Raw genomic sequence first — 15,556 nt, forward strand, 5'->3', positions numbered from 1 at the left:
GTCCAGCCCAAACTGCCAAGCCAGCTCCTGCCTGGACCAGAAAACAAGCATCCTGGGATCGGTTTTGTGGTATCACTCCTCATCAGCCAGGCAAGTTTGAAACCAGTGGCATAGCAAGCACTGGACCCATGTCGGGACATACCCTTCCAACTTGGTGTGACTATAGCAACACACACAAAAAAGAGTATTTTGGAATGCTGAACATTATGAAACATTCAACCCCAGCCATAGAACTGGCTTAAATCCATTGTTTTTCTGTGCACCATGCCACCCCAATTTAGACCCAGGCATATGCCGATCAGTCTTAACCCTGCTCTCCGTGTAACAGTCCAACCCAAACTGCCGAGCCAGGGAAAACAAGCATCCTGGAGCCGGTTTTAGGGTATCATCCATCATCAGCAGGGCTAGCTTGAATCCAGTGGCACAGTAAGCATGGGAGCCACGTCTGTGCATACCCTTCCCACTTAGGGCAAATGTAGCAGAAGAAAACAAGATAATGTCCCAGGATGTTTGTTTTCTGGTCCAAGGAGGACCTGGCCTGAAGCGAACAACACCACACATCACACAAAAGCGTGCTGCTTCTTTATAATGCTCAAGCAGATTTTCTACTCTAGCTGCAGCTTTCTCAATGTCAGTTGCAATCTGCTGCGACCGCCTGTGTCGAGAAATCTTGCCAGGAGGCATTTTAGCACCCAAAAATCATGCAAGGAGATACAAATTCTTGCTCTGTCTCGCCAATTTACCGTTACCAGCCGCGCTAGACAAAACTCTGTCACACAGCAGTTGGCAGAGTTTTGATGGAACTCCGTCTTCAAAGCCAAACGCAGAGTGGGCAAAACTCCACAAACTCCGCAAGCGGAGTGGAATTTGCACCCACGCCTCCCTTCCTTCCAAAATACTGGGACTCTCCACTAGCAGTATTTTCTCCTCTAGGGCACCTGTCATGAGTGGCTCTAGAAAGAACATGAGTGCTGACGTAACCAAGTCCTCCCAGCAAACATTTACTACTCGCTACAGATTAAGAATGGTAAGGATTTTTCTGCAGAGTTTGGGACACCTGTTCTGTCTTCAGTTCATTAAGAGTTTTGAATTAGTTGATTTAATATATTATTTGGGTGGTGCATTACTTCTAGTGGCATTGGGTCATTTTTTTTAACAACTTAGGTACACACTCACTGTCAAGGCCTGGGCTGAGGAAGAAAGACTGGGTAAGTAACGACTTAGTTACAAGTAATCTTTATTACAAAAAGTCTTCCTCGTCACAGTTATAGGTTCCCTCCCTTCCTCCCAGGGAGAAAAGAGGAAAGGTAAAATGTTGATATATCTTTTTGCTTGGTATGTCAGTAAGTTATATCATCTCAGTCTCCCCATTATAGGCCATGGATTATCCACTGCCTACGAAGCCATATAGATTTAGACACAGTTTTTTTATGTATGCTATGGGTGAATTCCGTGTGTCAGGCACAAAGTGCTCACTGGTTAAGACTGTGACGTGGAAGACCATGACTATGTGTAATGAAGACTACCAGTAAGTAACTGGGTCATCAGCGTACACATAGAAACATACTCCAACCTGGTAAAGTAAGGAAGCCAAATCCTTCATTAATAGATTACACTATGAAGGTAAACGTTTGTAGCCTTGTCGCACACCATTTCTAAGTTCCATGCTCTTGGAAACAAAAAGTGGCATAGCAACAGCCTGAGTTGTGTCAGATGTAATCAACAGTGCCAAAGAAAGCAAGATTAGTAAGAGTTTGCTGAAGGATTGAGTTGCACTGATTGGTTTGTTTTCAGTATTGCAGAAGACAACATATTCTACACTATTAAAAATGAAAGCAATTCGGTGCATCTTTTACCAGTGAGGAACAGGGTTAAACTATGTGTCCAAATAAAAAAATGTTAAGAGTGCAAGAGTCAGCGTTCAGGCACAGCAGAGGCCTGTTTTCAGAAGTCCGCCTCCAGACATATGAGAAGTACTCATTTACCCCTGTCAAGCATGGTATCACAGTAGACCTATGGATTTGGAAAGTTTTAAGTTTCTTCATGGATATTTGTTCCTTCATCCTCCTAATGCAGTTCTTTTATCATTAGCCCTTGACAGCTCCTTCCTTGTGCATCTGCTCTGGTTACTTCAAGCCAACAGAAGATATTTGTTCTACTTGGAGATGGTATTGAAGGCAGGGTCTTTACTTTTTTTCTCTGTCCTCTGGCACATGCTTTGTGTTTTATGAGCGGTAAGAAACAGTGTTATCTTAAGGATGTTTGGGGCACCAGACAAGACATATTTTGGAAGCCATCATACTTTGGTTAAAACAAATGGAATTCTCCGGCAGAATTTGAGAGCTTCACATGCCAAACTGCTGCAAAGATGCCACTATTATGCCTATTCTTGTGCCCCTAAGACTTTGGTAAAATGGGTCCTGAGAGTGGAACTTTGTTCTTCTGATCAGTCCGACTTTACCAATGAAAGGTACTTTGTATACTTGAACTCATTAACTCTTACAGTAATTGACTGCAGCTTTTCAGTCTCTCACTCACCTTGCAGGTGAAGAATCTGTGACCCTCTTTCATTGTAATACATGTCATGCCTATAGTCTGCACCACCTACAGTAAAGAGCACTTTTCAAGATTGCACTTTGTCTCTCTTCCACATGCTGTGAGTAACATCTGTTTCCTCAGATCTATTGCCAGAGCCTCACTCCCGGTGCCCACCTTGCTTCTGTGCACTCAAAGGAAGAAAACAATTTTATTCAACAGTTAATATTGACCAGTGCAAAAGGCAACCCTTACGTATGGATTGGTGGCAGTGATTGCCATAAGGTAAGTGCAGTCGCCAGTGCATGAAGGTTTGTTGCCCATTTGCTTCAGCTATGTCAAAAATAACATATGTGACACATACACACAGTGCTTAATGGGAGCCGGTGGGAAGCAGGTGTGGCCCACTTGCACTTATTTTTCCTCATCAGACTTTTACCAAGAGCAAGAGAGGGAGAAAAACAAAGAAAGGGGAAAAAGAAGAAAAAGAAAGAAAAAAACAAATTGACAAAGAAAGAAAGGAGGGGTGCAGAAGAACATGAAGAGTGAGATAAAGAGGTAGGGTGTATTTGGTAGCAGTTGAAAGAGACATCGTGAGGTGGGATCAAAACTATACAGGCTTGGGGGGAAGATTTATGTTAACTGGCGCATCCCCAGGGATGCGCCAGTTAACGTGCGGCACAGCTCCGCCACCCATGGTGCGCCGCATTTATAATGCGGCGCACCATGGTGCAAAAACGGCACAGATGCGTGACGCATCTGTGCCGGAAATGTGGCGCATTGCTGGAGTTGCGTCGCAAGCGCGACGCAGCTCCAGCAAGGCTCGGGGTTGCCCCATCTACACAATGCTGCATCAAGACCTGCGCCTGCTTCAAGCAGGCGTAGGGTTTTGACGCAGCATTGGCCTGAAAGTGACTGAGTGAAATCTCATAGATTTCACTCAGCCACTTTCAGGAGGCGTTCCTGCGCAGGAATGCCCCCCTGCGCAGGAACGCCTCCTTATGGCGCATGGCTTTACAACGTGCCGCATCTCCTAGATGCGTCACGTTGTAAATAGGGCGCATTGTTTGCGCCGCAGTTGCGTCAAATAAAGTGACGCAATTGTGGCGCAAGGGCATCATAAATCTGCCCCTTGGTATTCAGCACCCCTTATACTCGAAAGTGACAGCCGCAGGCTTCCAAAAGAAAATTTGGGACCCAGCAATTATTCTTTTACAAACTAGGTACTGCATGCACAATATAGCTTTACTAGTAGGTGATTAACAATCAAGTACAAATCTTTATGGTGATTGCAAACCCCAGTTGTCTTTTAGTGTACACTTGAGCTAAAAGAAAAATACTCCAAATATTCATATCAAACTTAAAAATCCTCGAAGATGCAAGTGTATGGGGATTCCTGACTAGATTATTTCAAGGTCCTATTTTTGCCGCCTAGCTTGGATTTACCATATCACAGCATATCCAGAAGCTGGCCATAAGGAACGTTTGAGGCAACAGATTTGAACAAGTGACTGCTGCCACAGGAAAGGTTCACTCGCTATATGTTAAGAAGAGGGTTCAGGTCGAGGCTTAGTTAGATGCATAAAAAGTACTAGAGCCTTGATAATCCATGCCTCAAGAGCAAAATCTCTTGATATCGTACCCTACGGTCCTGATTCCAGCCTTTATTTACTGCTTCAAGTTCACAAATGTAACTGTGACTGGTAGGTGGGCTTTCCCTTCATTATCCTGACCTTAACACATGGACCACATCCTCCATTTATCTATAAAAATGGTCTTATTGTTTAATCTCCCAAGAAGGCATTGAAAACCTGACCATTTTGATGAATGTCTTCTCTATCTAATCCCTCTCATGGCTCTGTCAAGATTCTACTAAGTGTAAAGATGCTTGCAAGTGAATGAATGATTTATAAATTAATAGGTAACCATTTTATAATTCAAATCTAGCTTTAAACTTGGTTGACTATGGCTTCCTGCCAATATCACACAAGTAATATAAACACTGGACACATCGAGCCAATAAGTCATAATTTTTTGCACTTCAATGAGAAGTTCTACTTTTACTAGGAACATGAACGAGCATTGCTAGTACTATCAATGACAGGGCCAAACGTAGGGCTCTACCAGCCGTGGTATTGTGACCAGCCCTGGCAGTAGTGGAAGCTGAACTGCTCTTGTGGAAAGGAGGCGCAGGCTACTGAAGCCAAAGATCCAAGCTGAGCAGACTTATTTGTACATGGATCTTGAGCTCAGTGTCCGCCGTCTCGATAATTCTCACCTCAGTTCCTACTAATCATGGGTCCCACTCTGCAACTCAGGGCAATAGCTTGCTTAATCTCCACAACGGCCCCAACAGCGCTGGGATGCCTGGCTTCACCTTGGGGGTGCCCAGGAGTGGGCACTTCACAGGGAAAGCCAGGATGGGTTCCACAGTGGTATGTGTACAAGCCCTTGAGACCCCCTGGGGGTGATATGTGCGCTATACAAATACAAAATTATTATTATATTATTATTATGGTGGTTCTCAAAAGCAAGTGAGACATTCGGGACCTTGCACACTAGCTGGTGAGAGTTTACACAAGACATCTGCAACATAAGATGATGAGTGTGCACCATCTCCAAACCAATCCTGCCTTTGTGGTCGTTCTTACCACCAGCATTCTTATTTCTTATTCATTAATGTGTTTCCTGAAGGCTCTAGGATGTAGCTCACGCCACTCACTCGCCCGCTTACCTGGCCCACAGCTCTAGCTCCCGGTGACAGTCTCCCCCCGCCGCCACACCCTCCAACAACCTCGCGTGGCCGCTGCAAGGGGGAGATTCCAAATCCCAGGGGGCATAGCTGCAGGAAGCCGCTCCATTAGACTTTGGCGCCTGGAGGCGCTTTAAACTTGAGACCTTTTCTGGGGGAGCGGGTGTTTCCTGAAGGCTCTAGGACGTAGCTCACACCACTCACTCGCCGGCTTTCCTGGCCCAAAGCTCTAGCTCCAGCTCCCAGTGACAGTCTCCCCCTGCCGCCACAGCCTCCAACAACCTCGAGTGGCCGCTGCAAGAGGGAGACTCCAACTCCCAGGGGGCATAGCGGCAGGAAGCCACTCCATCGGACTTTGGCACCTGGAGGCGCTTTAAACTTGAGACCTTCTCCCGCATCGGCAGGCCATCCAAGGCCATCATAGGCCGGAGGAGGCCAGGCTGGCCCCATTCTCTTGGCTGTCTCTTCAGATAAAGTACTATTTGGGTGCTTAATCGCTGCACACGTCTTCCCAATTCTTTGTTGGCAGCTTGGTGGCTTATCGTTGCGAACTGCAGCCTACCTTATTTTTGTTTTCTTTGTGGTCATGTCCTTGTTAACTATGAGTAAAAGAACAGGTACTGCGGGCACTTTGGACGACTTCATTACAAGAGCTGAGCTCGTAGTGGCACGCGAAGTTGAACTTGCTCAAAGAAGACTGTCACTGGATCCTTCTAAATTGCCAACGTACTTGGTAAATAGGGATCTACTTCCTTTGGAAAATTCGTTGTTGGTAGAGGATTCTGTTGGGCTAACTAGGAATGATGGGGGCTCCTTAGTTGATCCCAATCCTATTATTTCTCAGGATGCAGCCAACCAAACGGCAAGCCCTGGAATCTCGAGCAGATTACGGGCTCCAAAGGTTGCGGGGCTTATGGAACAATCCAATGGGGGGAGAAGTGATAACGCAATAAAGGGGAAGAAAACTTGTCAGAAAAAAGGGAAAATGGGCTTCAGGGGGGGAGTTGTATCCCCAATGCAAAAGTACAAGGATCTACAGATCTTACTTCGAGATCTATGTGGACTCAAACTGAAGGTATCGATTGTAATGATTCTGTAAGGGATAGAGGAATAATAGATGGCCTTGAACAGACAGTGGCAGACATTATAAAAACCACCCTAATTTCCATTCATAACCAAATAAATGAGTCAATGGATAGAAAACTTCAGGAGCTAAATACTGAGATCTCCCAATTGAATGTTGCAGTCTATTATTTAGGGAAGAGCATAGGAGAGGGAAAGGGAATAGTGGCAGAAGGGGTAGATTTAATAACTAAATTAAAAACCTCTCTAGGGAAGAACAGGGAGTTCAGCGGGACACAAGCAGTAGTGGGAAATGTGGTGGATATAGGAGAAAGGAGTCCAGATAGAACTTTCCTTAAAAATAGTAATGAGAAAGTTAGCCCCTCTCCTAAAAACAAAAAGGGTCCCTCAGCACCAGTCATAGGTAGGGCTAAAACGAAATCCACGCATAACCCTCGTACTGATGTACAACATAGTCCTAAGGGGACTGATTTGGTTCCTAATGTGAATGTTCTGGATCTCCCCCCTACCTCAAGCCCATATGTTCTGTTGTTAGCAGGTGCCCCGGTGTTAAAAAGAAACCAGACGGAATCATGGGATAATTTAAAGAATAAAGTCTTGGATTGGCTATCAAAGTATAAAAATTTCAGCAAGAGGAATTCCAATGAGATTTTAATGGTACGTAGGGTAGGATGGGTGGGGAAACTCTACGAAAAATATACATGGAGATTGTATAATTGTTAACTTTAGTCATCCACAAGTGGTCCGGTCCTTGTTGAGAGCCCATGAAGAAAGTGCCACAAGCTATACAAACATTCATGCCCTCCCATTGGGCCACTTCTACAAAAGTCAACGTAATAACTTGGTAACAATACCTTATATCAAATGCCCCACTGTAATTTCTAATAGATACCAAGAGCTATCCCAGTTGGAATCAGTGGATTGACTGCATTCACTAAATACGCAGAAAGATCCCACTAGGATGGAATCAAATGTGGGAGCAGTGTACAATGACAATGTAGGAGCAATTTGAAGGACAAGCGAAAAGGGTACCGAGATTGGTGATGAGGTAGTGTCCTCAGTTGACATGGTTTCAAGTCCTAGCGTTAATAATCTACCATGTGTTAATCAAAATGCTAATACTTCCCTAAAAATAATTTCATGGAATATCGCTGGTTTAAAAAAGAATACAAGAGACCCAGGGTGGAATGAATTTATTGAGAAAAGTGACATATGTTTATTACAGGAAACATGGGCAACCAAGAATGTATATTGAGTGGGCTATACAAGTTTTTTCATTGCAGCTATCCCGTCAAATAGAGGTAGGCCGTCTGAAGGTCTAGTTATCTGGACGAAAATCACCATTGATGGAACTATAAAGCGGATAGAGACGGATTCCCCTGATATTCTTGGTTTTAAAATTGTGACCAATGATAAGAGGGACCTGCATGTATATAATGTTTATAGCCGACCTTGCCCGGCAACAAAGGAATCACTAGTATTTGCTCAACTGGACCAGGTTTTAAGTAGAATTAAAACAGGTACAGGTATGATTATAGGAGGAGACTTTAACTGTGAATATGAGCCTATAAAAGGACTAGACTCCATTCAGGAGGATGAAGATTTGGCAAACGAAATCCCTGAATTTTCTAGTACAAAAACGATCCCCTGTTCATTATTAGTACTACAAATAACGAGCCTGATGATGACCCATGGACTAAGATCATGTAGTGGGCGTCTTCCTTCTGATAAACCGATGGTCCCAACCTTTCATAGGACCAACTCTTATAGTAAAATAGATTATATAGTATTATCCCTTGACCTATGGCAGTATGCAATTGATTCTAAGGTGGTCTTAAGAGTGGAAAGTGACCACCGGCCGCTTGAATTAATTCTAAAAGGTGGGATGATTCCCTGTGCATATGACAATAACCGCCCTCTTCCACTAAGCGCTGACAATGTAATTGTGTCTAATAATCGTCGCGCAGTTAAATGGGCTCAGACATTTGATAATGCTACAAATCTGGCAAATATTTATCCGATATTTGCTTCCACCTTTTCTATTTATACAAACACTGAAGCTGTAATTGATGGGGGCTTATTCATAGAATCACATAAAGGGTTCATTAGTGAAATAGTCCCCCTATTAACAAAGACAGTTAAGGTAGATAGAGCAGCAGGAATCCAAAAGCCAATGGGGAAACCCTGGTAAAATAAAGCATGCCGGAGTGCTAAAACTGAATTGATAAATTTAATTAAAAATAAGGAAAATATTTTCAAGGTCCGGGAAGCCCGACACAACTATAGGAAGGTACTTGTGAATGCTAAAACCGTTTGGGACAAAGCGATTTGGTCAGATATGTTGATTGCTGCAAGGAGCAAAGACTCCTTTGCATTTTGGAAAATAGTGGCTAATAGAAATAGAAATGAGACAGGCTCTAGAGAAGTCTATTTGGATGGAAAGACCTGGAGTGACCATTTCACAAATCTTTATGCAGCACCGGAAATTGATGCTGAAGGGGATCATTCAATAGTGTCCAATCAGAATGAGGGTTAATTAGAATTTAGCCTATATGAAACAATTACTGCCATGCATTTGGTGAAAAAAGGTAAAGCCCCAGGATTAGACTCTATTCCAGGAGACTTGTTCGAGCATGAAACAAGTATTTGGGGGCCGTATCTTAATTATTTGTGCAATTTTATAGCTGCAGGAGCAGATACACCGGCCACGGGAGGGGGGCAGAAATTATCTGTATTTTTAAAAAGGGTGATGGGGCGATCCCGCGAACTATCGCCCTATTAATTTAATTGATGTATTAAAAAAAATTTATGCTAGGCACCTTTTAAATCGAATTAATTTATGGATTGAAGACTGAGACATACTCACTGAATTTCAAGCGGGTTTTAGAACTTAAATCAGCACCATAGACCAAGTGTTCAGGCTGTGTTGCATGTGCTGGAAATATGTAAATTTAAGGAAGTGCCATTTGTATGTGGCATTTGTCGATCTAAGAGCAGCATTCGATCTCATCCCCAGGCACTTGCTATGGAAGGCACTTGACAGACAGGGATTACCGACCAACATTTTAGACCAGTTAAAAAGACTACACCAAAACAACTTTGCAAAGGTGAGGTGGGGTCCATGTGGCGAAGTGACTAGTCATATCCCTATAAAAAGGGGTGTTCGCCAAAGTTGCGTACTCGCACCAACTCTTTTTTCCCTGTTTGTTAATGATATCCCTACCTTCCTAAGCAAATGTAAAAATGATTCTCCAAAACTGGGGGGTGAGGTAGTGTCGGCCCTATTGTTTGCGGACAACACTATTTTAATTTCCCAAACTGCTAAAGGCTTGCAATGCTTGCTTAATACTTTTGATTCTTACTGCAGGGGAAAAGGCCTAGAGATAAACACTATCAAGACAAAATACATGTCCATAAATCCCCACAGTTCATTTAGGGGAAACCTGGTTTTAGGAAATCAAAAGCTGGAACATGTTCAAAATTTCAGTTACCTGGGCATTTCCCTTGATTGCAAAATGCAGTGGAAATCGCAAATTGAAAAAAGTAATCTACTGCTAACACAGAATAGCCGCCCAATCTTAAAAAGGCATGGGGACAGCCAGAATAAAGCAGTGCTACCAGCACTTGAGGTGTTCCGAGCCAAAGCCCAAGCGGCGGCCTTATATGGGGCAGAATTGTGGGGCCCGACCTGCAAAAAGACATTCGAGGTGAAAGAGAATATATTTTATAGAACTCTTTTAAAAGTACCCGTGCGCACTCCTACAATTCCGATGATGTCTGACCTTAACATGAGGGCACAGATCATTATGCAATACTTAGGCCTTTAATGTTTTGGGTCAGGATTTGGACCATACCTGAGCTCCTTCACTATAGAGCAGCAGGAGTGGAGATAAAAGAACTGGATGTTTCCAACTGTATCATATGGTTTAAATATATCGGAGTGTGGTTAGAGAGGGTCAGGTTATCACACTTTTGGAAAAATCCGACTGCATTGATTTCTAGTTCAAAAAAGATTTTAAAAGTTACCTTTTGGGCCTACATGAATGAACATAGAACAAATGATATAGCAAATGGCTCCCTAACCAAAGAATTTCTTGCGTTTAAATCAGAACCCTACTTCGAACCTTTCTTGAATGAAGTAAACCCCCCCTTAGCTAAAACACTGTACTCAAAGTTTAGATATGGTACATTGATGTTAAAAAGTTGTTTAGCAAGGTGGAACAAAAGTACTGATGATAAATGTACTATGTGTAGTGAGAAAGTGAGGGAGGACATTACACATGTGTTGTGTTTTTTTCCAGCTTATGTGGCTCAAAGGAGAAAATGGATCAAACCCCTCTGTATAAATATTGGTGTGCGGAAGTATAGAGTAGCTGAAATAATTTTTTTATCTGATATGCGCCAGGTTTTAGTATTTGGTATCAGTAGGTTCCTCCTTGCAGTATACCTTTTAAGAAGAAAATCGGGAGGAAAATTCTGATCAATTACAAATTTAGTGAAGCATGGTGAAAATAACTGTTTTAAGGAATTATCTTTTATTGTGCCTTTTTAAATAATTTAATCAAGTTTTAAAATATGAATATCTCTCCTCTCCGAGATACACTATCGTCTGTATTTATGGTTACCCGCTGTTTTGCACAATGTAATGGTTTACCAAATATTTTTTAAATACCTCTCTTGTTATTGTAACTTTTATGATACATTGTATCGAAATAATAATCAAATGAATGAATGAATATTCATTAATGTATTTGTCTGCACAGTTACTTAAAACGATTGCAGTAATACCACCAACAATACAAACTTAAGATCATTAGTAGTACTGGGATTCACATGTATTAGGATAAAATCATTACTCATAGAAAGCAGTCGAACACAATATCCCTACTAAGAATGGAACTCTTGTATCAAGGTTTAGAAAGCAAATTACACCAGCAGCTATTGATTCGTCTTTTCCTTACCACCAACTTTCTCACATGAAATGGACAACTACAGTGTCCCATTGGCTTACCTTGGTCACCATGGTTTCAGAGTGCACAGTGGCACAACTCTTCCGTATGGAGCCCTAATGACTAGAATAAAGTGGGTGTCAAGACTTTTAGGAGTCCTGTGTTATCCTGAATTTCTCCATTCCTTCATTCCACCTGGGTGGGATCCGTTCCTTATTTTAAGTGGTGAAATTTCAGGTAACTAAGATTCTTCCCTTTTGGGGTAGTTTTGACAGATTCTATTTCTCCCAGACTCAAAAGGCATACATATAGCTAACTAGAAGCATTGTTGTGTTATAGCAGACATATTTTCATCACTGAGTATGAACTATAAACTCTATTAAAAGACTGAAGACCTGAGTATTGTTCAAATGCTGCAATGTGATATGTCTGACAATGCCTCACTTCAGGTATTTTAATTGTGTTTTTGTCTGTATCTTGGCCCCAGAAGTATGCAGACTTTTATTTAAATGTTGTGCTGTGTCCTGTTGTTACTACCCTATTTGCCTTTATGCGAATAATGGATATTTTCGGGTGTATTTTACCACAGCAATATACATGGCAACAGGCAGACAGTTAAACTTAAAAAATATTCTCCTCTGGTGAGTGGAATTGTCCATGAAACAAATGCAAGCATATTTCTAAATTATTCCATCACTAGTAAAAATCACAGTTATCACTGTATTGGTGAAGTAAGTGAATTTCATACAAAGATAATATCTACTATAATATATTGCAGGGAGGCTGGTGTCACATGCAATCTACAGCCTACCCTATTAAATGACAAAAGCAGTTAACCTTTGGAAAGAAGTAATTGTGAATGGATATTTCGTTTATTAAGAGTAATCTCTTGTCTCATGCGATATCTGAGTTGCACCCCTCTTTCACCAGTAATTCCTCATCGCTTACCCTGGCTGCCTTTGTAGAATCAACACGACAAAGGGAGAAACTTGGTCATCAAATAAGATTTAATTAGTATTTTCATTGGCGTTGTTTTCTCTTCAGGCTTTAGGGGCAGGTCTCACAGCCATTACATCATTATTTAGTCTATACTTACACAGAAATTGCATTTTTACATCTAAAATGACAAAATGTTTCCAACTTCGTCTACTCTTCCTTGGCTACTCCTGTCTCTCTCTCTCCTCCGTTCCCACCTCTCCACTCCTCACCCCGTCCTATTAAATCCATTCATCTTTATGATAGTCTCTCACTATTATTCTACCTTCCTAGAAATTAGTCGTTATTACCATTATTACTATTTTTTTCAAGTATTTTCTACCTAGCTTCCCTTTGGCATACTTCTCAACCTAGTATATGCCTCTTAGAATGGTTCGGGTATGATTATAAGCTAATCAAAAGTGGTTAAAATAACAAGCAGGTGCAGCTCTATGAACACTTACACTGAGTCATATGACTATTCTGAATATTCTGTTAATTTCAGAATGGGTACAAGGATTTCTGAGGTCCGAGGTACCCTGATATTTTGGTGACCAGTCTTGGCAATGTGTACATGTTGGTGCTCTAGAGACGAACTAGGCAAGTTAACTTCTCCTCCTAGGTTAGGATAGTGTTTTTGCCGAGCCTCGGCAGGGCGTGCACTGCTCTGCGAGACATGCTGTATTCAGGTGTGGACTTCAAGCTCTGCCCACTCTCCGCCCATATATTTCAATGGCTTGTGTCATTGTCCTTTTTAAATGTTAGCTTCTGATTTGTTGATTGGCTTATTAGTCCCTCCTTAGTACCCCCCTGTCTTCTGTTGTTACCTTCTATTAGGACTGGCCCTTTTACATGTGTTCTAACTTTGGAGCTTTCATTAGAACTTTGGAGAACTCTTCACTTAATTAATATAGACAGGACTCGCTGGATGCCAGCAATGGCGGCTTCTTGTATGTATGAGCGTAACTGCAACAAATGCTCTCCATGTCACTGGATTCAAGCTATCTTGGCTGATGAGGGCTGACAGCCTGAAACTGGTCTGAGGATGCTTGTTTCAAGTCCAGGGAGGACCTGGCCTGGCAGTTGGGGCTGGACTCCCCCCGTTCCGCTCCGGATCCACCACTACCATCTGCGGCATCCCCCAGGGGTCCTCACTCTGCCCAACTCTGTTCAACGTCTACATGGCCCCCCTCGCTTGCATCGCCAGACTACACGACCTCAACATAATCTCCTACACCGACGACACCCAGCTGATCCTCTCCCTTACCAAAGACCCCCTCTCCGCCAAATCCAACCTACACCAGGGCATGAAGGCCGTTGCCGAATGGATGGAGGCAAGCCGACTCAAACTGAACACGGACAAGACGGAGGTCCTCATCTTTGGGCCCAATCCCTCAGCCTGGGACGACTCCTGGTGGCCAGCATCACTGGGAACCCCCCCCAGCACCAACCAACCACGCACTAAACCTAGGGATCATCCTCGACTTCAAGCTCAGCATGACCAACCAAGTCAACGCAGTCGCCTCCTCCCGCTTCCACAAACTCCGCATGCTCCGCAAGATCTACAGATGGATCCCGACGGACACACGGAAAACCGTCACCCACGCCCTCGTCAGTAGCTGACTCGACTACGGAAACGCCCTCTACGCCGAAGCCCCGTCCAAACTCATCAACAGACTTCAACGAATCCAGAACGCCTCCGCAAGCCTGATCCTCGACGTCCCATACCGTGACCACATCACCCCGCACCTGAGAGACCTGCACTGGCTCCCAGTCGACAAAAGAATCACATTCAAACTCATGATCCACGCACACAAGGCACTCCACAACACAGGCCCAGCCTACCTCAACAACAGACTCTCCTTCTATGTACCCAACAGGCAACTTCCCACCGCCAACCTATCCCTGGCCGCCGTCCCGCGCATCCACAGAACCACTTCCGGGGGCAGATCCTTCTCCCACCGCGCCGCCAAGTCCTGGAATGCCCTCCCCCTCCTCCTACGACAGACTGCAGACCTCCCGGCATTCAGAAGACTGCTCAAAACCTGGCTCTTTGACCACTAGCTGCTGCTACCCCCCACCCACCCCCCACCACCCCCCACAACGCCTTGGGACCCTAGCGGGTAAGCAGTGCGCTTTACAAATTCCCTGATTGATTGATTGACTGTTCCCATTGGGCGCAGGGTCAAGACTGATTTGCACATGGCTGGGGCCCAACAGGAATGGCATGGTGAGCAAAAAAACGATGGATTTAGGCCCAGATCTCTGTCCTGGGGTGAATGCATGACATTGTTCTGCATTCTGTCCATCAGTTGTTCTTTTTGCATTTGTCACCCCGACTGGGACGGGTATGCCTAGACATGGGTTCAGTGCTCTCCATGCCACTGGAGTCAAGTTATCCCGGTTGATGAGGGCTGAAAGCCCGAATCCGGTCCTAGGATGATTGTTTCCAGTCCAGGAAAGACCTGGCCTGGCAGTTCGGGCTGGACTGTTCCCATTGGTTGCAGGGTCAAGACTGATTTGCATATGGCTGGATCCAAACTGGAATGGCATGGTATGCAAACAAACGATGGATTTAGCCCAGATCCTTGTACTGGGGTGAATGTATGACATTGTTCTGCATTTTGTCCATCAATTGTTCTTTTTGTCTATGTAATAGCAGCACACCATGCATGCTTTCACTGTGGCAATGCAATAGGTAAATGGCAATGTCTTTTATTTATGTATTGGTTTTTAAAACTCACATAAAAGGCTTTGTCATTTACAATGTTAGTAGCTTAAACTCTCGCAAATGCAAGATCTATTGCATTGCAAATGCTTGTTTTATACAGTTCGACTTTCAGCCAGGAAAGGGGTCTGGGCCCTTAAAGAACCAGGAGGTAGGGTAAAGCTAGATTTACTTCACCAGTAGGGAAAGGTAAGAATGGAAACAACCATGTTTTCATAATTTCCTGAAGGTACACAGATTGAACTCTTGATGGACATGGAGAGGTAAAATGTTCCCCTTAGAAGCAGCAGCAGCAGAGAACATTGCTCGACCCACGGTTTTAGGATGATATTTGGGAATACTCCCAAAAAATGTGTGTTTGGATCTTAGTAGATGACTGAGTTTGTGCCACTGAATTCACTGTGATAAGGACAATAAGTTGGGGGAGGAGATGGTTGTCTGTACGATGCACAGACATTTCAATAAAACACATTCCCCGATAGGTAGCCAATGTAGTGATGCAATAGCTGCTGAAATATGGTCACAAGTGTCCAT

At 43.5% G+C, this 15,556-nt stretch overlaps 1 protein-coding gene across 1 annotated transcript in view; it reads left to right on the forward strand.

Moving 5' to 3' along the window:
- Positions 1 to 15,556, forward strand: part of LOC147724245 (lectin-like) — a 199,360-nt gene that overhangs the window by 88,014 nt on the left and 95,790 nt on the right. The window contains exon 3 of the mRNA XM_086966982.1: positions 2,680 to 2,820. Within this exon, the coding sequence (XP_086823108.1) occupies positions 2,680 to 2,820 (141 nt within the window). The remainder of the gene's footprint in view (positions 1 to 2,679; positions 2,821 to 15,556) is intronic.

The sequence above is a fragment of the Lissotriton vulgaris genome, chromosome 4_1 (genome assembly GCF_964263255.1).
Source record: "Lissotriton vulgaris chromosome 4_1, aLisVul1.2, whole genome shotgun sequence".
Lineage (NCBI taxonomy): Eukaryota > Metazoa > Chordata > Amphibia > Caudata > Salamandridae > Lissotriton > Lissotriton vulgaris.